The sequence below is a fragment of the Xiphophorus couchianus genome, chromosome 4 (assembly GCF_001444195.1).
Source record: "Xiphophorus couchianus chromosome 4, X_couchianus-1.0, whole genome shotgun sequence".
In the NCBI taxonomy this organism is placed as follows: Eukaryota; Metazoa; Chordata; class Actinopteri; order Cyprinodontiformes; family Poeciliidae; genus Xiphophorus; species Xiphophorus couchianus.
In genome coordinates, this window is record NC_040231.1 from 12,628,245 (window position 1) to 12,651,863 (window position 23,619).

The following is a 23,619-nucleotide window of genomic DNA, read 5'->3' on the forward strand; positions in this document are numbered from 1 at the left end:
AACCTTGAATTATCCAAAAGGTATAGAAACAGCAAGTTATTCATAATATAATATTATTTTATTTTGTTTAATAAAAGAGATGAAACAGAAAATGTCCTGTGACAGACTGGCGACCTGTGAAGGGTGACTCCGCCTCTCGCCCAGAACATTAGCTGGAGACAGTCACCAGCACCTCCTGACCCCACTAGGGACAACGGTGTAAGAAAATGAATGTATGGATGGATCAAATGGAAAATTATAACAGTTTTTACATATTTCAACATAAAATGCTTCACAAATGAAACAAATGTTTTGCACCATCAGAAACTCCTCTGATTCTGTGTATCAGTGTAACGATGTATCCTGGCTGCTTCGCCTCATCAACGTTTATTAAAATTGTAATTTCCTTGTCTACAATATTCACAAGCAACATGATGGGTAAAAATCCTCAACACAGTCTTGAAAATATGCTGATAAATGTTGATACATTTGTCTCAATGTTCAAGAGACCAAAGAGACGTTTAGGGAGGACGCGGCCTCTAGAGCCTGAGTCCATTAGAAAACTTGTTATAATGGTGAATTTCAAGGTGTGAGATTTGTTTCAGTATATTTCTGGAAATATATTGGCCATCTTTATCAATTTACAACAAAATGAATTTTATGAATTATTTAAAAATCAAATCAGAAGAACATTAAAAATACACCAGTTTCCGTATATTTTTTTCTAGAAATATTTAGTTTTTGGCACTAAAATGAAGTGAATAGTCACAATAAAATCATTTTTACATTTTGATCAAGCACATTTAAAATACTCATTTCAACAGTTTTTTTGGGGGTTTTTTTTTTGCTTCTTAATTTTGCATAGAAAATTAATAAAATAGTAAACAAGAGCTTATTTGTTTACTATAACAAATTTGCGTGTGACAAACTAAACTGAGGTTTTCTGTTAGATATTAGGCACAGAGACATTTGTAGACATGTGGTTTTAACCTTATTTCCTCCATGTAGAAAACTATTTCCATATAGAGGAAATTATGTTCCTCATGGAGGAAAAGGTTTTCAATTTTGAATAATTTAACACGTAAAGTTACAACCAGATATTTACATACAACAACATATATTTTTTATCACATCTGAAGTTAAATCAGACTAAAACTCTCTTGTTTTATGTCAGAATTACTGAAGTTATTTCTATTTGCTAAATGCCAGAAAACTTGGCAAAAACAGTTTTTAGAAATTGTTTTGAAACTTTCCTCCTATTCAAAAGTTTACATACATTTAGTCAGTATCACAGATAACTGTCTCTGACTTGGGTAAAAACATTTTGGGCCTTCACTGTAGGAAGGCAGTGGCCAGGCTGCTAAAATGCACATGGTAATTGATTTAATCATGTTTTTGAGATTAATAATGAGGTGATTAACTGAGCAGGTGAAAAGAAAAGCAGCTTTCAGTTTGAATTTATACCAAAGTTCATCACAGTGCATTTTATACTTTGTTTTAATTTTAAAGTTTTAATTTTAAAGCTCACAGATTTTTAAATGAACATGATTCATTGTTGGTCATTTAGTCTTGCAGAAGAGGAAATCTTGTGTCCAGTGAAACCAGTTTCCAGCACTTTGCTGCAGTTAGAGAGTAAAAGTGTGAGCCAAGAGCCATTTGAAGATATTTGTGAACTTTAAGCACAAATACTCTGTTTAACACAATGTCTTTCTCCCGGGTCCGAGCGCCAAAGACTTTCATTTGTCAGTCAAAATTTCTAATAGCTCTCTCTCTCTCTCTCTCTCTCTCACTGTGTGTGTGTGTGTGTCCAGGTTGAAATTACTGTTAAACTCAAAGGGACTAAATCATATAAAAATTGATTGACAAATATGTAAAATCAGTAAATGTGGTTCAATTCCCTTTTTTATTTTCATTTATTTTATAGAAATTAGATACATAGGAATTTTCACAGCATTGTAGTGTCAGGTAAAGGTTGGTCTCTCTGATTATGAACACCTAATTGTAGTTTGTAAGTGTCTGACAGATAGTTATTGTAGATTTCTTATAAACATTTCTTAAACTGTAAGGGATGCTGGATCTTGGTCTGTGGGACCAAACAGACACATTTAACATTTTCTTTTACAATACATAAATAAATACTGTACTTTATTTTCATCACACTTATAAAAATAATCTGAACAAACATCAAACAATTCATTTCTGAGACTCGTGTCATATAACAATTTCCTTAGATTAGAGAACTGTGATAACAGTAAGGCCTGTTTCTGATTGGCTAGTAGTGTGCTTCTTTTTACATACATTATGAATCTGCCAATCACAACCAGGAGGATCTGCTTAGTTAGAGGAGGTGTAAAACTGAGAGTAGATCCCCTCCCAGAAAAACTTTCAATATATATTTTCAATTGAGAAAATTATCACTCAATTTGTGATCCATCAGCAAAATGTTCCTCTTCACTTTGGTGCTCGTGGTGCTGTTTCTACCGGAAGGCAAGTTTTTGATTATGATTAATATTATTCTAACATTTTAATATTTGTTATTAAAATGTTTAATATATATGTGATTTCATTAAATTTAGATTTTCTCCCATTAAAAACTGCAATAATAATCTAATTTCTGTTTGTCTTGTTAAACCTTTTAAACTTTTTCTTCCCTCTCTGTATTTTGTGCTGATGTGATTCAGCCATTTTGTCTTGGTTAGGAAGAGAATTTTGTTATTTAGAAAAAATTTAATAATGCTCATTTTCTCTTTGTTTTAATTAGCTGACACCCTGAAATGTAAATGTGTACCTGGCCCCTACATGATATGCTCTGCAGAAACAACTGAATGTCCCTCACAGAACTATAGTTGTTTAGTAGCAACAAAAGTCTATTTTTCAGGTACGTATTTGTGAGATTTCCAGTTGATGACATTTAGTTTCTGAACTCATCACTTTAAAGTTTATGTTCTTTAATTACAGATGGTGCAAAGATTGAGCGCAACTCCAAAGGTTGCATTATATCTGAACTGTGTATTAGCTACTCTGTCAACTTTGGAGCTGAAAGAATTGTACAAAACACCAAGTGCTGCAGTGAAGATCTCTGCAACGCCCAGATTAACTACACAAAACCTGGTAATTAATTCATTGATGGTATTTTTCAATACTTTGCACAATTTGAATTTACAGTGCTTACAAACATTTTTAACCCATTAGAGATTTGGATAAAAAACAGAATACACTTAGTTTTGTGATTCCAGCTTCATATACATGTTTTAGGAGAAACAAGTTGGTGACAAAAAAATTAAGTTTTTAAGAGAGAAATTATAATAATTCTTGATTTCTTTTCAGTAGAATAACTATCTCTGTATCTTAGAGTACAATTCCACTACAAATGGAAAAAAGTGCTTCAGCTGTGACGGAGAAAACTGCATGAAAACCCTTAACTGTGCAGGGGATGAAAACTACTGCATTAAAGTAACAGGTAAGAGGCCAACATGTTTGCATGCTTCATATTTATCATCACAAGAACATTAAGACCAGATACAAATGTGTTTATGACATCATAACTTTATTCTCATTTTTAAAGAAAATGTAGCTGGAGTAAGTCTGACGCTGAAGGGATGTGCCTCTGAGTCGGTGTGCTCAGATAGGGCAGCTTCACTGGTGAATCAGATCACTGGATCAAATATTAGCTGCTGCCAGAGTGACTACTGCAACGGCGCCAGCAACACCAGCAGCACCAGCAGCACCAGCAGCACCAGCAGCACTTTTTAATCACAATTCATTTTCTAAACCTGTTCTTTTTATTTGATTCTATAGCTTGGTTAGCTAAGCAACATTTTATAATCAACAACATCCTCTATACTTTGTTGTTCTATACTAAAATAATCTTCCTCAATAAACACAATTTTTTTTAATTCTGGGTCCAGTACCGATCTGATTCTAAATGTTTAGTTTTGAAAAAATAAAATGACTTGAAGTTATAGATGTGGAATAAACATGTTTGATTTTCTTTGATTTAATATTAAAACTTGTTTTAATCAAAGAAAAGTTAAAAGCTTTCAGAGCCCAAGATTGTAGAGTTTGAATGGAAAACTAACCAACATGAATGTAAAATTCAACCTGGAGAGACTCAGAGAGAAAGTAGCTGTCTTACTTTCTTAGCTGATAGAAATAATTGCATTGCTACCAGGTTTTCTTTTTATGCATAATTCATTTAATAAATCTGTTTTTTCTTTTCATTGATTCTCTATAAATTCACTAAGATAAAACCAAGCAACATTCTGTAAACATCCTCAATACTTCACTGCTGTTGTTCTCTAAAAACAAATACTGCTGAATAAATGCATTAAAAAATAATTCTGTGTACTTTTCTGATTCTAAATGTTTATTTTTGAAACTGATGCAACTGAGGAAGATTGACTGAAATGATTTAAAAACATGAACTGAAAGGCTGGGGGTAAAAGGAGAGAGGGAATAAAATTAGGTGTGAGTGAAGGATTTTTTTAAGATAACTGAATGGCTGTTGCCACATGAATAATTTGCTTTGTCAAAAAATGCATCCCTCCTCAAACATGAAGAAATAAAGAGTTATGAGTGAAATAGCTTTTTCTACATAATCACCTGTTCTATGAAATAAAGGTAGGAGTTTCATACCAACAGGACAATATTTGGGGAATATCGTCCAGCTTTAACCTTTTTCAATCTAAAACTCTCACCACTTTCAAATACATAATGTTTTGCATTTACTCAATTTAAATAGATGCCCTGCGACAGACTGGCGACCTGTCCAGGGCGTACCCCGCCTCCCGCCTGGAACGTAGCTGGTGTTGGGCACCAGCAACCCTCCCGACCCCATTAGGGACAAGGGTGAACAGAAAATGGATGGATGGAATTTAAATAGATTGATTTATCAAACATTTTTTATCCAAAAGTTCATGTCATTTGTTTAAGATGAACACAAACAGCAAGTTGATGAAAATGAAGTCATGTTCACTTGAAATCTATTATTGACAAGAAGGTTTTGTTTTACAGCAGGGTGTCCAAAGTTGGTCCTTGAGGGCCGACATCCTGCATGTTTTAGTTCTCTCCCTGGTTTAACGCACCTGGATCAAATGATGGATCATTAGAAGGCCTAAGAAGAACATTGACAAGCTGAAAAGGTTGTTGGTACCACCAGGGAGAGAACTAAAACGTGCAGGATGCCAGCCCTCGATGACCAACTTTGGGCACCCCTGAGATAGTGGTAAAGAAAATATGATCTGTCTACAAGAAACAATATAGGGCACAGGTGTGAAACTCCAGTCCTCAAGGGCCGCTGTCCTGTAGTTTTTAGATGTGCAACAGGTACAAAACACTGGAATGAAATGGCTTAATTACCTCCTCCTTGTGTAGATCAGTTTTCCAGGCACATCTAAAAGTTGCAGGACAGCGGCCCTTGAGGACTGGAGTTTGACACCCCAGTTTTACAGTGTAGAGCAGTAAGAACCCATACTTGACACTGTAAAAAACTTTTTCTTCTTTTCAATGATATCAGGGAAAATGTTGGGAGAGGAAAACAGCAGAGCGTCTCTCTTGTGTTCAGGTAGATCCCTCTCTAAGGCGTCTCGTAGGTGATGGAAATCATACAGTTGGATGTCATGGTTGGACATCAGGATGACCTGTGGAGACTCAAATCCATGATCCTTAAGACCTGTGTTACAAACAGGACACATTCATGTTATAGACCTTTGCAATTTCATCTATTTTCTTTTAAAGTATATTAAAAATGTTTTAGCTCTCTTCAGAACAGCAGTCATTGGAAGACACTACTAACACAATGTTCTCTGATCTGTGCTAAATACTTTTCTTGGCTGAAATCTTTCTTTCTTTCTTCATGTCGTGAATTATTGTCAACCTTTGAGCGAACAAAGTAGAACTTCTTCCCCATCTTCTTGATCTCCTTTGCAAGTTTGACATCATTTTCTCTGAAGCGATCAGCTGAGATGATAATAAAGATGTCTGTGGTCTCACCTCCCTCATCAAGGTAACCACAGCGATCAAAGGGCAGTACAAATGCATTGTAGACCGAGTCACAGACGACACCATCCTCAACAGTCTCTCCATTCCTCTACCCAACTTGAACTCAAAATTCATCTCCACCTTCATTGCGACTGTCATCCCTAAGGTGAAGCTCCACCGCAGAGTGTTGTCTGAGGCACCAATGCCAGCCGCTCCAACGCTCCCGGCTTCCCTGCCAGCTCCAAGCCGACCTCAGGTCCAGTACCTGAGCCTTCCTCATGTGGCTGGGGAAAGGCATGGTCAGAAGCAGAGGTAAGCTGTTTCAGAAATATGGACCCTTTATTGAGGTGGATTTATCAGCTGCATATTCAAACTAACTGTAGACTACTATATGTGTTGGTGAGGTTTTATGATATTGCTCATGAATATAGAAACTCATCATCACATTTACTTTTATTTCTACAGATTAGGAGAACCACAGAGGAACATCCAGCCCAAACCCCCGGTGGCCACTTACATCCCCCCCAGATTGTCTGCAGCCCCGGTCCTGGTTGTGGTTCCTGCTCAGCCACAGACGCCGTCCATGATGCTCTGCAGAACCTCCAACGGCCAGAACTTCGTACCTTCAGCTCCCCCTCCTGCGCTGACAGCCAGTCCAACCAAGCCTCATAAATCCTTGAGGCCTTGCGGGGCCTGCAAAATACCCCAGTGTGGTGGACAGAAGAAGCGATACACACCCTCCAAAAACAAAACTGCTGGAAGTAGCCAAAAAATATTTACCTTTTGCCCAGCAACTAGGAGATCCACCACTTCTGGTTTTGAAGGCATTGTTTACGACAGCTTTGAGAATTTCAAGAAGTTTGTAGACAGTGAGCTTGAAGACAAACAAACTAAACAGTTTTTGTTTTGTCAGAAACACTACATTGGACAGAATAATCAGTAAAAAAATGTTTATATTATTTGTGACTTTTATTTGTCTCATTGTTATTTATGTTATATTTGTTTATATTTTGTTTTTTTGTTGTTGTTGTTGAACAAATGAAAGTTTTCATAAATATAAATACTCTGTTCCCAACCAAACTAGGGAAAAGAGTGTTAGAAAATGCATGAATGGATAAATACTCTGTCTAATTCGATTTATATTTGGGTCATTTTGTCTTAGTTCCCCTGGTAAAATAGTCCAGAATAATCATCATCTCATTGTGTTCATCTTTACTTCATCTGCATGTGACACATATATAAAGTTCTTGCCAGTGAGGAGAAAAAAAATGAATACATAAATTACTTCTGATGTTCCTCCTCATGTGATTTAAAACTGGTCACATTTTAAGACTCAGTTCAGGGAAAATATCAACTGAACAAACTGAACCATGAATGTAAAGACGATCAGCCAGGAAATGTTTCTTCTTCATGCATTTATTGATTTATTTTTCATTTCTGAGGCAGAGAAAGCTCCATTAGGGAGGTCAAGATCAGGTGAGAAAAATACAACAAAACAATTAATTTATTCTAATTCTACAAACATGTGCATCAAAAAGATGAAGATACAATTATAAAATTATTTGTGAGAGGAAATTTGATGAGAATTTTATTTCATGATAGTTTATGTTTAAATAAGCCCAACTGTAAATTTTATCCACCCCAGATATTCACAGACATCCATGACTGCAGCTGGTTTGCGACATGTGTAGTAGTCTGGTCCACCAAAAGAAATCACACCATAAATCATGCCGTTGTACACCACTGCTCCACCATCATCGCCCTGTAGAAAAATTTTATTGATATATTTATGTATGTTGTAAAACAGAAAAGTCTTCTAATCGCTGTAAAGAGATATTGAAGAAACAAACTTACATAACATACATCCTTGTTCGGTGCTTCAACATAGAATAAATGGCCAAATGTCGGCGCGACGACAGAAACCCGAATAACTCTCATGTCGACACACTGAAGATGTGCAGGAATAGGAGAATTGGGGGGCACTATAGAGAAACATGAGAATTATAAACATGTTCTTCCCTCAACCGTCTCTGTAGAGACAGAAACAAAGATTTTATTCTCATAACTTCAATATTTCTCTCACAGTGCTGATTATTGGGGCCAGTGGTTGTTGCTCCCTCTCCTGCCAGCTGAGCAATATCGCCTCTAAAACACAATAAGAATAAAATGTAACAATTCAATATAACAATATAGAAAATTAATTGTTATGAAGAACAATGAAAGAACAGAAAATAAATCCATGAAGAACTTCATCCACTGACACAGGAGTGGAGAAGAAGAAAAAAAGAATCATTGCGCTTGGTTTGGGCTAGGAGGGATTCAGAGACGGTGTCGACAAGCTGAACGGACGATGGTGCTAGCTACCCGGTAGACGGAGAGAATTGTTGGTATTTGTTGGAAATACGAAGTTGAAAAAGATATTGGTCAGACCTTGGGATCGGAAGCAAATCGTGACAGGCAGGCTACCTGCGGCGGAGGCCGGCTGCTGTCTGCAGGAAGAGAAGAGTCAAACCAAACTTGGAGTGTGGAAAAGGCGGTAATTGGCATAAACTGGTGTGTGAATGGTTCGGATGGAACTGGAGATAGGTAATGAAGAAGAAGGGGAATGCGAAGGGTGGACGCCAGTGGGAAGAGGGAGAGGACGAGGACGAGGAGGATTCAAAGTAGGTGAAGGTAAGGGAATTAGAGATGGTCAAGGAAGTAAACGGGATTTTGAAGAAAGCAGTTCGGAGGAAGAGAGGGTAGTTAGGAGAAAAGTTGTGGATGAGAAATTTAAAGTAATACTGAAATTTAAGAGTGAGGAAGGTCAGGAAAAATTCAGCCCAATTGGGGTGTCAAGGGAAATTAAAAAGAAAATAGGAGACGTTGAAATGGTGAAGATCTTGAGAGACGGAAGTCTTTTGATAGAATGTAAAGATATAGAACAAAAGAGTAAGGCGTTCAATGTGGAAAACATATGTAAAAGAGCGGTGCTGGAGAAAAAAATGTTGGGAGAAAATAAAAAAACTAGAGGAGTGATATATGGCATCCCACTAGATGAGGATCTAGAAAGACTTAAGAAAAATGTAGTTGGAGCAAAGGTGTTCAATATGAAAAGGCTGTCAAGAACTGTGGATGGTGAGAGAGTGGGGAGTATGTCAGTTCTGGTGGAGTTTGAGGAAAAAGAGCTGCCAATGAACATAAAAATAGGATATATAAGCTTCCAAGTCAGACCTTATACACCTCCACCACTTCGGTGCTATAAATGCCAAAGGTACGGGCACATTGCGGCAGTATGTAAAGGAAAGCAGAGATGTCCAAAATGTGGGGAAGACCATAAATTTGAAGAATGTAAGGAAGATGTAGAAGAGAAATGTTGTAATTGTGGGGGAAATCATAGGGTCACGTACGGAGGATGCGAGGTTAGGAAGAGGGCTAAAGAAGTTGTGCAGATAAAAACAACTAAAAATATTAGCTATGCAGAAGCTGTAAAAAGTGTGAGGGAACAGGAAAAAAAAGGGATTGAGCAAATGAGAAGCCAAACAAAACAGCAAACTAAAATAATACCTGAAGTTAAGATCACTTACTCAGTGGAAAATCTAGTTTTATTCATAGCATATGTTATCAACTGTACTGATCAAGCTAAGAACAAAACCGAGAAGATTAAAATAATAGTGAAAGGAGCCGAAAAATTCTTGGGGTTTAAGGAAGGAACATGGGAAGAAATAAATAAAAAGTTAGAGGTGGAGAAGAAGTCGGGAGCAGCAGGTGAAAGTAGTTTATGCTAATACTTCAATGGAACGCTAGGAGCCTGATAGCTAATGGACAGGAATTTAAAGGTTATATAGACGAACTTGAAGTCCAACCAGATATAATATGTGTGCAGGAAACTTGGTTAAAGCCAACATTAGATTTTGTGATTAGGGGCTATGTTAGTATAAGAAGAGATCGAGAAGAGGGAGGTGGAGGTGGCTGCGGAATATTTATAAAACGAGGGATACAATATCGGGTCTTAGGAAAAGGGAAAGAACTAGAATTCATAATAATTGAAACATGGGAGCAGGGAGGTAAATTTAAAATAATAAATTTCTATAATCCATGTAACTCGTTAATGGCTGAAATAATGGTGGAATTATTAGAGTATTTAGAGGGGAGAGTAATCTGGTGTGGGGATTTCAATGCAAAAAGTACACTGTGGGGTAATAGTAATGATAAAAATGGGCAAATTATAGAAGAAGTAATAGAAATGAAAAATTTGGTATGTATTAATGAGAGAAGGGGTACAAGAATCAATGTTAAAACGGGGAAGGAATCAGATATAGATCTAACAATTGTATCGAATGATATAGCGGGTATCTGTGAGTGGTCAGTTGACAAGGAAACTACAATAGGTAGTGATCATTATCCTATAACTATAAGGGTAGGAATAATTGGAAATAATTTTAAAAACAGAGGGGAAAGATTTAACTTTAATAAGGCTGATTGGAGTAAGTTTAGATATGTGAGTGAAATGTATTTAGATAAGGTAGACTTTAATAAGCATATAAATGAAGTAAATGCAAATATTACAGAGATAATAATGGAAGCTGCAGAGAATTCTATTAAAAAGTCAGGGAGTATTAATGATAAGAAAAAGGTGCCATGGTGGACAAGTGAGTGTAAGGACGCAATTAAATTAAGAAATAAAGCCTTAAAGGTATTAAAATGTAACCCAATATATTTGAACTTAATTGATTATAAAAGGAAGCAAGCAGTAGTAAGGAAGATTATTAAAAAAGCTAAGAGAGATTATTGGAGAAATTTTTGTAGTACAATAGGAAGAGATACAAAAATTGAGAAGATTTGGAAAGTAATTAAAAAAATGAATGGAATTAAAAAAGAGTTTGATTATCCTGTATTAAAAATTGAGGATGTAGATATAATTAGGGATGAGGATAAAGCTGAGGTGTTGGCAAGAGTATTTAGTAAGATACATAGTACTAATAACATTAGCGAAGAGGGAAGAAAGGGAAGAGAAAATACTGTTATTAAGTATAAAACTTTAATGGAGAATGAGGAAGATACAAATAATTTTTTGAATGTGGAGTTTACCAAAGTGGAATTAAACGGAGTTCTTAAAAAGACCAAAAATACAGCGCCAGGTAAAGATAAAATTTGGTATAGAATGATAAATCAACTAAGTGATAAGTCAAAAATGATAATATTGAAATTATTTAATAAAATCTGGGAGGAGGGGAAATTACCAGAGTTATGGAAGGAATCTATAATTGTACCAATAGCTAAACCAGGAAAAGATCATTCAAAAACAGATAGTTACAGGCCAATAGCATTAACTTCAAACTTATGCAAAATAATGGAAAAAATGATTAATAATAGGTTAGTGTATTATTTGAATAAAAAGGGTTTTATTTCTAATTATCAAAGTGGTTTTCGGAAAGGGAGGAGCACTAATGATGCAACATTATGTCTTGAGCATGAAATCAGAAGAGCTCAAGTAAACAAGGAAAGTGTAGTGGCTGTGTTTTTCGATATTGAAAAAGCATATGATATGATGTGGGTAGAGGGTTTATTGATTAAATTATACAAATTGGGGATCAAAGGAAAGATATATGAATGGATTAAAGACTTTTTAACAAACAGAAAATTACAGGTAAGAATAGGTGAGGTTGTTTCAGATAAATATGTAGTGGAAAATGGTACGCCACAGGGAAGTATTATTAGTCCATTATTGTTTTCTGTTATGATAAATGACATATTTGAAAATATTGGAAAAGACATGGGCTGTTCACTCTTTGCAGATGATGGAGCTATTTGGAAAAGAGGGAAGAATATAGAGTTTATAGATAAAAAACTACAAAAGGTTATTATAGATATAGAGTTGTGGGCATTGAAATGGGGGTTTAAATTCTCAGTGGACAAAACGAAGGTAATTATATTTTCAAAAAAACCCAAAAAAACAAATAAGGTTATAGAATTAAAATTATATAATCAGAAAATTGAACAGGTAAAGAGTATAAAATTTTTAGGTTTGTGGTTTGATGAGAAATTAAAGTGGAATATTCACATCCAAAAGATTGTTGATAAATGTAAGAGAAAATTGAATATATTAAGATGTTTGGCGGGTAGTGATTGGGGAGCAGGGAGAAAAACCTTAAAGCAGATTTATACGGGGATAATTAGAGCTGATCTTGATTATGGGTGCTTAGTGTACGGTTCAGCAGCTAAAACTCACTTAGATAGATTAGACAGGATTCAACATCAAGCCCTGAGAGTATGTACCGGAGCATTCAAAACAACACCAACAGCAACATTAGAAGTAGAAATGGGAGAAATGCCACTAGATCTAAGGAGAACTTCATTAGGAATAAATTATTGGCTAAATTTGATGGGCAATAAATGTGGACATCCAACTCGGGAAATTTTAAAATCATGTTGGGAAAAGGAAAAGAAAGAGATGAAGAGTTATGGATGGAAAATTGAAAAGGAAGTGAAGGAACTTAAAGTGGACACTCTGGAAATTAGTCAAACAGATCCAATATCAGTTATACCACCGTGGATTTTACCAGAAGCTATAGTTGATTTAACAATATTGGTAAAAAAACATGATAAGTCAAATGTTGCAGAAAGGTATGCAGTGCAATCACATTTAAATAATTACTATAGACATGTCCAAATTTACACAGATGCATCAAAAATCGACGGAAAAATAGGAATAGCATGTACAATTCCAGATTTCAAAGTGTATATAGGGAAGAGAATCACAGACGGGCTATCAATTTATACAGGAGAAATGTTAGCAATACTTTTGGCTTTACAATGGATTGAGGAAGTAAAGCCTTTACAAGCAATAATTTGTTCAGATTCGAGCTCAGCTTTGCTAAGCATAAAATATAATAATACGGACAGTAGGATGGACATTTTATTAGAAATATATCATAATCTATTTAGAATACAACATTTGGGATTAGTAGTTGCATTTGTGTGGGTTCCAGCACATATAGGGATAGTAGGAAACGAGAAGGCTGATATAACGGCAAAGAAGGCAATACATAATCCTATTAGTTTTACAGTTAGGATGAGTAAATCGGAAGGGAAAAGTAAAGTCAAAGAAGAGATGTTGAAAATATGGCAGAGAAGGTGGGATAAAGAGTTAACAGGAAGGTGGTTTTATAAAATTCAGGTGGCTGTAGGAAAGAAAAGAATAGGAAGAAGGAATAGGAAAGAGGAAAGAATAATAACAAGGTTAAGGTTTGGTCATACAGGGCTTAATTATTCACTTTTTAAAATACAAAAGCATAAAACTGGAAAGTGTGATTATTGTGAGAAGTCTGAAACAATAGAGCATGTTATTTTAGAGTGTTGTAAGTATGAAGAAGAGAGAAGATGCATGCTGAGAGAGTGTGTAGGTATTAAAGAAAGGTTTAATTTAATAGAATTTTTGAGGAGAGATCTCGGGAGTAGACATATTCAAATAATTATTCGGTATCTTAAAAAAACAAAGCTATTTCATAGGATATGAGTAGAGCAAGTTGGGTGTGAATGTGTAAAGAATATCAAAGAGGGGTATATAAAGCTATAAGCAAGTTGGATAATATAAGCAGGTGTGTATGTGTGGGGGTATGTTTAATCAGGAGTTAATGGAGGGAAAAGGTAGAAAGTGCAAGTTTATAGACCATCTCGAACCACACTCCATACTGGTAAGTGGCGGTAATGCTACTGTAAGTTTGTTGCCAACCGCCAATAAAAACCAAGAAGAAGAAGAAGAAGAAGAAGACACAGGAGTGTCCACCTCCTGTCCTCAGTGTGTCCTACGTCCTTTACATGTGTCTCTGGTCCAACACACCTGAGCTAAACGGGTTCTGGTTCTGCTGGTGGCCTGATTACCTGACTCAGGTGTGCTGAAGCAGAGGCAGCAGGACTGGAGGAGGGAGTCGAGGATGTGGCTGTTGCTGATAAAAGAATGCAGATTTTTTGAAAGGGAAAGCGCTCAAATGTTATCTGGCGAGTAATAAATTGAATTTTAAGGTGGTTTTGGCATAAACTGGATTGTGAGTGGATCAAGATGGCTAGTTGTAGTGGGGGGCTTTCAGAAGATGAAAATGTAGACATAGGATGATCTATGGTAGAAAATAGAAGAGAGGAAGGGGGAAAGATAAGGTTAAAAGGGGACTAAATGCTGGTAAAAGAATCTCTTGAGGATGAGGAAGAAAGAGTTGAGATAAGCAAGAAAATAATGATGGAAGATTTTAAAGTTATATTAAAATTTAAGGCTGGACAAGATATGATTGGAGTTTGTCAATCATATTCTGTCAATCAGTTTGTCAAATGGATTAAAGACAGTTATTGGAGATGTAGAACTTGTCGGGATTGGGGTTTTTCTGTGTTGATTTGAGTTCTCTGTGTGTTTATTTTGGGTTTCTTTGTGTCTTTAGTCTCTGTGTTGTCCTGTCTTCCCCTTGATTGTTCCCAGGTGTGACTCGTTCCCTGATTTCTCTCTGTGTATTTAATCCCACCTGTGTTCCTTGTTCCTCGTCGGGTCCTTGTCTTATCTGTCTAAACTGTTGCGCTGTTAAGTCTGTCGTCTTGTCCATCCGTCAGTGCTACCTCTAGCTCCAACCCCAGCTTCTGCGTCTCCGGAACCTGCCACACCTCTCGCCGACACTGCACCTATCGTCTCTGCCCCTGTAAGTGACTTATCTGCCCCAGTCAGTGGGTTCTCTGCCTCTCCCCGTGGTCCCTCGCTGCCCCCTAGTGACTCCTCGCTGCCCCCAGTGCTCCCTTCGAGTCTCCTTACAACATTACAAAGAAATATTTAATTATTTCATAATGATGAAGATTATGATGATTGTTTTAATATGAAGTTTTCTTTGTTAGAATTAAATAAAGCACTGAAGAATTCCAGTAAGTCAACTAATGGGAATGATCAAATCAGTTAAGTATGTTAAATAAACTTAGTGATGTGAGTATAGAAGTATTATTAGAATTTTATAATAGGGCGTTGGAAGAAGGGTTATTACCTCTTAAATGGAAAGAAGCCATTATCATACCCATTTGTAAACCTAGTACAGATCCTAATTCAGCTGAAAGTTATAGAGCAATAGCTCTAACATCATGAATAGGTAAAATTATGGAAAAAAATGGTAAATAATAGATTAATTTATTTTTTATAATCTAAGGAGAAGATTAAGTCTTCTCAATTTGGATTTAGAAAAGGCAGAAGTACAATTATGTCTGGAACATGAAAGTAGACGGGCTCAGATTAATAAGGATAATAGCAGTCTTCCTGGATGTGGAAAAGGCTTACGACATGTTATGGACAGAAGGGCTGTTGATGAAAATAAAACAAATAGGAACAAGGGGTAAAATATATAGATGGTTAAAAAAACGTAACTGAAAGAAATATTAGCGTAAAAATAAGAGGGCAAATAAGTTCAAAATATCAAGTAGAGAATGGTACTCCCCTAGGTAGTATAAGTTCTATGCTATTTATTATAATGGTTAATGATATTTTTAGTAGTATAAATGTTTTGGTGTCTCATTATTTGTAGATGATGGTATTATTTGGAAGAGGGGAAAAATACAGAATTTGTAAATAGGAAACTACAAGAAGCATTAATAGTGTAGAAGCTTGGGCCTTAGGATGGGGATTTAGATTCTCAACGTCCAAGCCTAAATTTGTTGTTTTTACAAATAGAAAATTAAATATTAATGTAAATCTCAAATTATATGGGGATGTTATAGAAGGATCAAATTAAATGTTTCGGTATCTGGTTTGATAAAAAAAAAAAAGTTACATGGAAAATACATGTAGGTAAAATAGTTGAAAAAAGTTGTTTGTTTTTTTTTAATGAATATAATGAGATGTTTGAAGGCAAAGAATGAGGGGAAGATAGGAATGCATTAAAGACCATTTATATTGGACTAATTAGATCAATTTATGATTATGGATGTATTTTATACAATTCAGCTTCAAGTAGTTCATTAAAAAAAACAGAAGAGAATATCAGGCATTAAGACTTTGTTGTGCAGCGATGAAAACTACTCCAGATTCAGCTCTACAGGTTGAGATGGGTGAGATGCCACTGGAGCTCAGGAGAGAACAACTAGCCATAATTTACTGGACAAATATTAAAGGACATAATGAAGTTCATCCTTCATATGTTACGCTGCAACCTTGTCAAGAAAAAGAAACAAATTAATAGTTTTGGCTGGTTAATCATAAATAATTAACCATTATAATAATTATGATAATAATAATAATTAACCATTGGAATAGGTAACTTTCTAATTAGTCCTGTGGTTGTTATTCCATCATGGATCTTTGGACAGGTTGAAGTTGATTTAAACTTACTGAAAAAAGGGAGACAGTTAGAAAAGAAAGAGGTGGAAAGTTATATAGAAAGAGAATATTCAGAGTATATACAAATATATACAGATGCTTCTAAAATGTTAAATGATAGATATATAATTTGTAATTCCAGATTTAAATATTATGAGAAATAAAAGAATAACAGATAAATTGACAGTGTATACAGGTGAATTAATGGCTATTTTACAGCTTTAGAATGGATTGAGGAAACAAGAGAGAGGGGTTTTATTTTGAAAAAAAAGGAAAGAAGAAGGAAGACTGGAGGAGTGGAGACAGAAAACCTGAATTCATGGTGTTGATCAGTGAAACACTTACACTTGAAGACGACGCCTGCAGTCTGGTAGCTGAGCAAGTGGCACATCCCTTACTGGTGTCTCAAGCTTCAGCAACATGACGTTATGCTGCTGGCCGAAACGCGTATAAATCTTAGGAGCTTGTAGGATTACCTGTCTCTGCTGCCAAGCAGTCCGTGGATGAACTTTTAAAGTTGCCGCAATAGTCCTGAAGAAAAGGTTAGATTATAATGAACAGACAGAAAACCTGATCATCTGCAGATAAAACTGTCTTCATGTTTCTTTCCTACCATCCTGGCTCAGCCTTCCAGCAGTGACCTGCAGTCAGGATCCACTGAGGGTGGATCAGAGATCCTCCACAGCGGTTCATATGAGTACCATTGCTGCTCTCCAGCCGAACATGATAAAGACGCTCCGTGTCATAACACTTTTGACCTCCAATGATTCTCTTCTGCAGAGAAACATCTGAGTTCACTGAAACACCTGAAGAAGAAAAAGGAGGACTTTACTCAGAAATCAGGTGCAAACATGGCTGCTGGAACAGAAAAAGGATAAACAGTTAAAGATTAAAAAGTATCACAGTTTATATGCAAAGAAGTTTCAGTCTGAAACAGAATCAGAGGGAAGTTTGAGAATCACAGAGAGCAGCAGCCTCAATGGAACCAGTGGAAGTGTCCTGCTCTCTCCCATCTTTACTGATAACTTTGCCTGAGCTATTTTTAAAGTGACAGTTTTTATAGTTATATTCACATTTTCAACATCATAACTGGATTACTACAAACCTAAGGACTGGGGGATTTTCTTACTTTTATTTTTACCTTACTTTTCTTCATCTCCAAGTTGAACCAGGACAAAATGCCTCCGGCCGACCCCAAGGACATTAGCAGTATTATACAACGACTTCAGTCTATAGAAGTGAAGATCAAACAGCTGGAGGTGAACTTTGAAATCAAAGCTAACTGTGGAAATCAGACAACTCTTCCTCAAATCAACGGAGAGGTCGTACGCCTCGCATCAAGCAGCCCACCCTGGAACGCTCTGGGTGCCAAGCCGAAGCAAAAGTCTCACACCGCAGATCCGATGAGGCGACTAACAGGGAGAACCCCTCACCTGGACGAATCAGCGTGGCCGGCTCTGAGCCGAAACCCACCTTCAACCTCAACACCTGCTCCACCAAAGAAAAACAAAGAAGCAGCTGCAACCAAAACGGTTCCACCGACCCCGCTCCCAAGAACAAAGCGACCAGCCCAAGCCTCAAAACATTCTGATTCTGTGGGAATCCCACTGAAAAACAGATTTTCTGTACTCCTGCCTCAGCCTCTGAGTGAAACCTCGCTTCCAAACATCAACAATGAGGCAAGACCAACACATCCACCCCCCAAAGCCCCAATGGACAAAGCCGCTACCAGGAAAACGAAAGGTATGCCAAAAGTGCTTATTGTTGGAGATGAGGCAGTAAATGGAATCAGTCATGTTTGCAATCCCAAGAAAACGAGAGTGATTTCTTTTCCTGGTGACACTGGTGACACTGTATTTGACACACTGAAGATGTGCTGGTGACACTGTATCTGATTTAACTTGTAAAGTTCTCTCTCTAACCACTGATCAGCCTGATATTGAGACTTTAGTTGTGCATGTTGGAGCCAACGATCTGGCAAAGCAGAAATCTGAGATTCTGAAAAAGGACTTTAATATTCTTCTGAACACTATGGGAAAGTTAAAAATGAAGTTATTTCTCAGTGGTCCAATTCCATCACCTCAATGGGGAGACGAAAAACACTCCAGGCTGGACATGATAAACAAATGGCTGATTAAAACCTGCTCCGCCAGCTCAGTGACCTTTATCGATAACCTCTGGATCTATTGGCAGCGCTTTCACCTTTTTGGAAGAGGCGGACGCAATCTTAATAAACATGGGATAAAGCTACTCACTGAAAATCTTTCTCATTTTATCAACAAGGACAGCAACGTGATCATCGCTTCAGAAGAACAGGCTCAAGGATGTCTGACTAGGATGAAACCCTCTGCATATCAGGAACAACCAGTTTCAAAACAAGCTGATACATCGACTGAAGACGGAGCGACTGGTTCCCTTCCTCCTTCTCCCCTCCTTCTCTGCTCACCCACTCATTCACAGGATTCATAAGATACACATGAAGAAATGTCTTCTGGACCGGAGTTTCTTAAATTTACAGATGGAATTAATCAACAGGTTGTACTTGGGACGTCTCTCCTTAGCGCTCACATAGCAGATCTCACTTCATTTAAGCCACCTGCCTCTGACTTCCCAGAGGATCCATCACTCTGCGTTTCTGAGGTCTGAGGCCGGGGTCCAGATTTTATCTTTACACCCGTCTTACTCCAGAATGTGTCTGGCCCCCCGGCACTGCAAAACAGGACATTACCTGTCTGGATCACTACAAGAAAATGTACAAGAAACATAAACATAAAATACAGCTGTTTTAATTCAAACCTCAGACTGATCCCCTGCCTAAAGGAACCTCAGACTGAAGAACTCTTGGCCTCCAAGTCACTTAAACTAACTCTTTTAAATACCAGATCTCTCTGTGCTAAAGCTCTATTAATTAATGATTTCATCACTGACCATAATATCGATGTTATGTTTCTGACAGAAACATGGTTGAATGATAATAATGAACCGATCGTACTAATTGAATCTGCGCCTCCTAACTACAATTTCTTCAGTGAGAATAGAAAACATAAAAACGGAGGAGGCGTGGCTTCAATATTTAAGAATACCATAAATTGTAGTAAAATCTCTTTGGGTCACTTCACCTCTTTTGAATATCTTGGAATTGAGGTTAAAGGCCACAAACAAACTTTGACAGTAACTCTATACAAAACTCCAACTTTTGTGGAAAATTTCTTCACTGACTTGAATGAGCTTCTATCTCTCATATGTATTGATTATGATTGTTTAATAATTGTCGGTGATTTCAACATTCATGTTGACAACCCCCAAGACAGAGGGGCAAAAAAGCTCACTAATATTTTAGAGACTTTTGGTCTAACACAACATGTCAAACAAGCAACACACACTCAAGGTGTCGGGTTCTGGGGGTCTTGGTCCTTTTTCCTTTTTGTTTTTCTTTTCCCCTCTTCCTGGTGTGGGTCTGTAGCATCACTGTTGCCCACTAGATGGAGCCAGAGGCTGTCTACCTGGGAGGAGCGCCCATGGGTTTTAAGCACCTGGCAGTCATCATCTCATCATCCTCTGGAGGTTAAAGAAGCTGACTGCCAGCACTTCGATGCCGCAGTTTACCTGCTTGGTAAACTGAGCCCCTCGGAGCTAGTCCTCTGAGCTTTTTCCCTCTAAGTAACTCTTCGTTGTCCTCTGTGCTCTTCAGGAATTGTTTACTCCTCGAGACGATTTGGATTCTCCAGAGTGGTTTCCATCCTGGCTTTTTGGTTAAAGCCCTCCTCGTGACACCGTGGACTGTACCCACTGGTTGCCCGAGTCTCGTTTTCACCTCTCCCGTCAGATCTCAAGATTCTCAGTTTTCATCGGCTGGCAGTCGGACCTCACCTCCACCTCCGTCAAGTCAGCACTTACCTGCCCGCCCTCCACCGCAGCCTCCTTGTCTAGGATCCCCGCTTGTTTACGGAAGCCGGATCCGTTGACTTCAGTCTGGAACCCACAGACAACCTTCTTGATTGTGATCATTCTTTCCAAAGTAAGAACCGATCTAGTCCTATCGCAACTCCCGTTTCCCATTAGACTCGAACTCACCATCTCCTCCTGTTCTGCAGTTTTCCGCTGTCTTCCAGACTCCACCCCAGGATCCCCACCATATCACATTACTTTGTTTTCTTCAATAAAAAATCTTTAACTGATTTCCGTTCTCTGTGGTGTTCTGCATGTGGGCAAAAAGCTTAAACGCCAACATGACACAAGGACACACACTGGACCTGATTATCAGTAAGGGTGTGAATATTTCCAATGTCTGTAACTGATGTCGCTTTGTCGGATCACTTCACTGTTATCTTTGAAAGTTCTTTATCTTTTAACCCACTTATACAAACAGCAACCATCACAAAACGTTCTCTCACTGAAAACACAGCAGAAACTTTTAATCAGATCTACTCTTCTTCCTCACCCTTGAGCTGTAATGATGTAGATAAGTTGGTAAATGATTTTCAGTCTAAAGTTTCAGATATTATTGATTCTATTGCCCCAATTAAAATGAAGGTTGTGTCTGGTAAAAAGAAATCTCCATGGAGAAATACACAAACAGTTAGATCTGCAAGACAACTCTGCCGTAGGGCAGAATGAAAATGGCGTAAAACTCAACTCCACGTTCATTGTGACATATATAAAGAAAAACTACGTAACTATCATTTAACACTAAAACATGCAAGAGAGGCTTTCTTTGCAGATGTCATAAACAAAAACATTAACAATGCTCCAGCTTTATTTGCAACAGTTGACAGAATCACAAACCCTCCTGTGACGTTACCACTTGAATTCCAATGTATTGCCGCCTGCAACCATTTCTCCAGCTTCTTTTCAGAGAAAATTCAAAAAATCAGAGGATTAATCTGTACATCCACTATATAAGAATGCTGTGCCCAAACAAAACAAATACAGGAAAAATGACCCAATTCCAACTACTTAATTATAAAACCCTACAGGAAATTATAAGTCAAATAAGCTCCAGTTCCTGCTGTCTGGATGTTTTACCCACAAATTTCTTTAAGAAAGTCCTGCCTGTTATTGCTGCTGATCTGATCCAAATAGTAAACTGATCGCTCTCATCAGGCGTTTTCCCCCAGGCTTTGAAAACAACAGTAATCAAACCATTTATAAAAAAGAACAGTCTGGACAAATCACTAATGCAGAATTACAGGCCGATCTCCAACCTCCCCTTCATCAACAAAGTTATTGAAAAAGCTGTGTGTAAACAATTAACTAGCTTCCTAACTATAACCAACAGTTTCACTCCTTCCAGTCTGGTTTTCGTGCTCACCACAGCACAGAGACCGCCCTCGTAAAAGTGTTCAATGACATCCATATAAATACGGACTGTGGCAGAACCACAGTGCTGGTTCTGTTGGACCTCAGTGCAGCTTTTGACAATATTGACCATGACATATTACTGAATCGACTGGAGAGTTGGGTCGGACTCTCCGGTCCAGTGCTTAACTGGTTTGAATCCTACATAAAGAACAGGGATTTCTTTGTTTCAAGTGAAAACTTTTCATCAAAGAGGTCAAAGGTCACATGTGGGGTACCCCAAGGTTCAATCCTAGGACCCCTTTTATTCAATATTTATATGCTCCCACTAGCTCAGGTTATAACAGGAAATAATATTAGCTACCATAACTATGCAGATGACACACAGCTCTACATTACGATGTCACCAGGTGACTCAGAGCCCATCCAATCACTGAACAGATGCTTAGAACAGATAAATGTGTGGATGTGCCAAAACTTTCTCCAGCTGAACAGAAACAAAACTGAAGTTATTATTTTTGGACCTAAAGAGGAACGATCTAGAGTCAATGCACAGCTTCAGTTATTACAACTGAAAACCAGCGATCAGGCCCGAAACCTGGGAGTAGTGATGGACTCTGACCTGAACCTCCAGAGCCACATAAAGACAGTCACAAAGTCGGCCTTCTATCACCTGAAGAACATTTCCAGGATTAAAGGACTAATGTCTCAGCCAGATCTAGAGAAACTCATCCATGCGTTCATCTTCAGTCGTATTGATTATTGCAACAGCGTCTTCACAGGTCTGTCCAACAAATCAATCACACAGCTGCAGCTGATCCAAAACGCTGCTGCTCGCGTTCTCACTAAAACCAGGAAGATAGAGCACATAACACCAGTTTTAAAGTCCCTCCACTGGCTCCCTGTAGCTCAAAGAATAGACTTTAAAATACTGTTGTTAGTTTATAAGTCACTGAACGGCTTAGCACCACAATACATTAAAGATCTGCTGTTGTTGTATCAACCTTCCAGACCTCTCAGGTCTTCCGGTTCTGGTCTGCTCTGCATCCCCAGAACCAGAACCAAACGAGGAGAAGCAGCTTTCAGCATCTATGCACCACAAATTTGGAACAAACTTCCAGAAAACTGTAAAACAGCTGAAACACTGACTTCTTTTAAATCTCAACTGAAAACCCACCTGTTTAGAATTGTATTTGAAATGTAATCAATTACAAATGTATTGATGTAACTTGACTTAATGCTGTGTTTTGATTATTGATTCTATGTTGTTTCTGTGTTTGTAATGATGTAAAGCACTTTGAAATGCCTTGCTGCTGAAATGTGCTATACAAATAAAATTTGATTAATTGATTGATTGAAGTGTTTCCAGTGTGTCCAGTGTTTCCGACTCACCCAGCCCCAGCAGCAGCAGAACCTTCAGCAGAGCCATTGCTAGTCCAGCTTCCTGTGAATGTCTGCAGTCCTGCAGCAGCTGTTAAACCCTGTTCATGACTTCCTGTTGGAAAGAAAGCCACCAATCACAGAACAGACAACCATCTGCGCTATCATCTGCATACAGAGAAACTTTAACATCTCATCGTTCTAAAGAAACTTGAACAGAGTTTTTGTTGCATTGACAGATTATTTCACTATCAAAACATTTCCCCCTCTACTGGCTGAATAATCAATGAAACCAAACGTTTTCATCAATATTAAGTAATTGACTCAAAACAAGCAGCTCCTATATTTTGCCTCAAACTTACTTGTAAATTAGTTTTGCTTTATCTCAAGTGAACTGAGAGATTTGCAGTAGAAAATAGAGTAAAATTGATTGGTAAATTTTTGGTTTTTGCAGTGCACAAGCTTGCAGTGAGTTTTGCTCAAGGGAAAACTCGATTGTAACTCTAGAAAATAAAACTAATTTTCTGAAGAAAGGGCAACTTCTCCTTGTTTTCAGTTTTTGTTTTTAAGAAAAAAACTGTTTGGTTTCCAATCTACAAGAATTCACATCTGCCTTTGCTCCTGAAACTAGAATCATTTTGTTTACTGATGAGCTGTGAAAATGA

At 37.5% G+C, this 23,619-nt stretch overlaps 3 protein-coding genes across 4 annotated transcripts in view; 1 reads left to right on the plus strand and 2 right to left on the minus strand.

Moving 5' to 3' along the window:
- Nucleotides 1–23,619, minus strand: part of LOC114143488 (anionic trypsin-1-like) — a 102,944-nt gene that overhangs the window by 64,782 nt on the left and 14,543 nt on the right. The window lies entirely within an intron of this gene.
- LOC114143511 (phospholipase A2 inhibitor and Ly6/PLAUR domain-containing protein-like) overlaps nt 2,376–23,619 on the plus strand; it is a 28,894-nt gene continuing 7,650 nt past the window's right edge. The window contains exons 1-5 of one of the 2 annotated variants that reach the window (XM_028015605.1): nt 2,376–2,466; nt 2,741–2,857; nt 2,938–3,090; nt 3,332–3,439; nt 3,545–3,873. In XM_028015605.1, the coding sequence (XP_027871406.1) occupies nt 2,421–2,466; nt 2,741–2,857; nt 2,938–3,090; nt 3,332–3,439; nt 3,545–3,732 (612 nt within the window). In that variant the 5' untranslated portion in view covers nt 2,376–2,420 and the 3' untranslated portion in view covers nt 3,733–3,873. Of the gene's footprint in view, nt 2,467–2,740; nt 2,858–2,937; nt 3,091–3,331; nt 3,440–3,544; nt 3,874–23,619 lie in introns of those variants that run through there. The other variant, XM_028015603.1, reaches the window with a different exon arrangement.
- LOC114143471 (putative trypsin-6) lies at nt 7,359–23,045 on the minus strand. Its single transcript, XM_028015548.1, has 6 exons — nt 22,967–23,045; nt 16,890–17,082; nt 16,622–16,807; nt 8,042–8,103; nt 7,813–7,940; nt 7,359–7,720 (listed from the first exon to the last, which is right to left on the minus strand). The coding sequence occupies exons 1-6, from the start codon at nt 23,001–23,003 to the stop codon at nt 7,568–7,570; spliced, it is 759 nt and encodes a 252-aa protein (XP_027871349.1). The 5' UTR covers nt 23,004–23,045; the 3' UTR covers nt 7,359–7,567.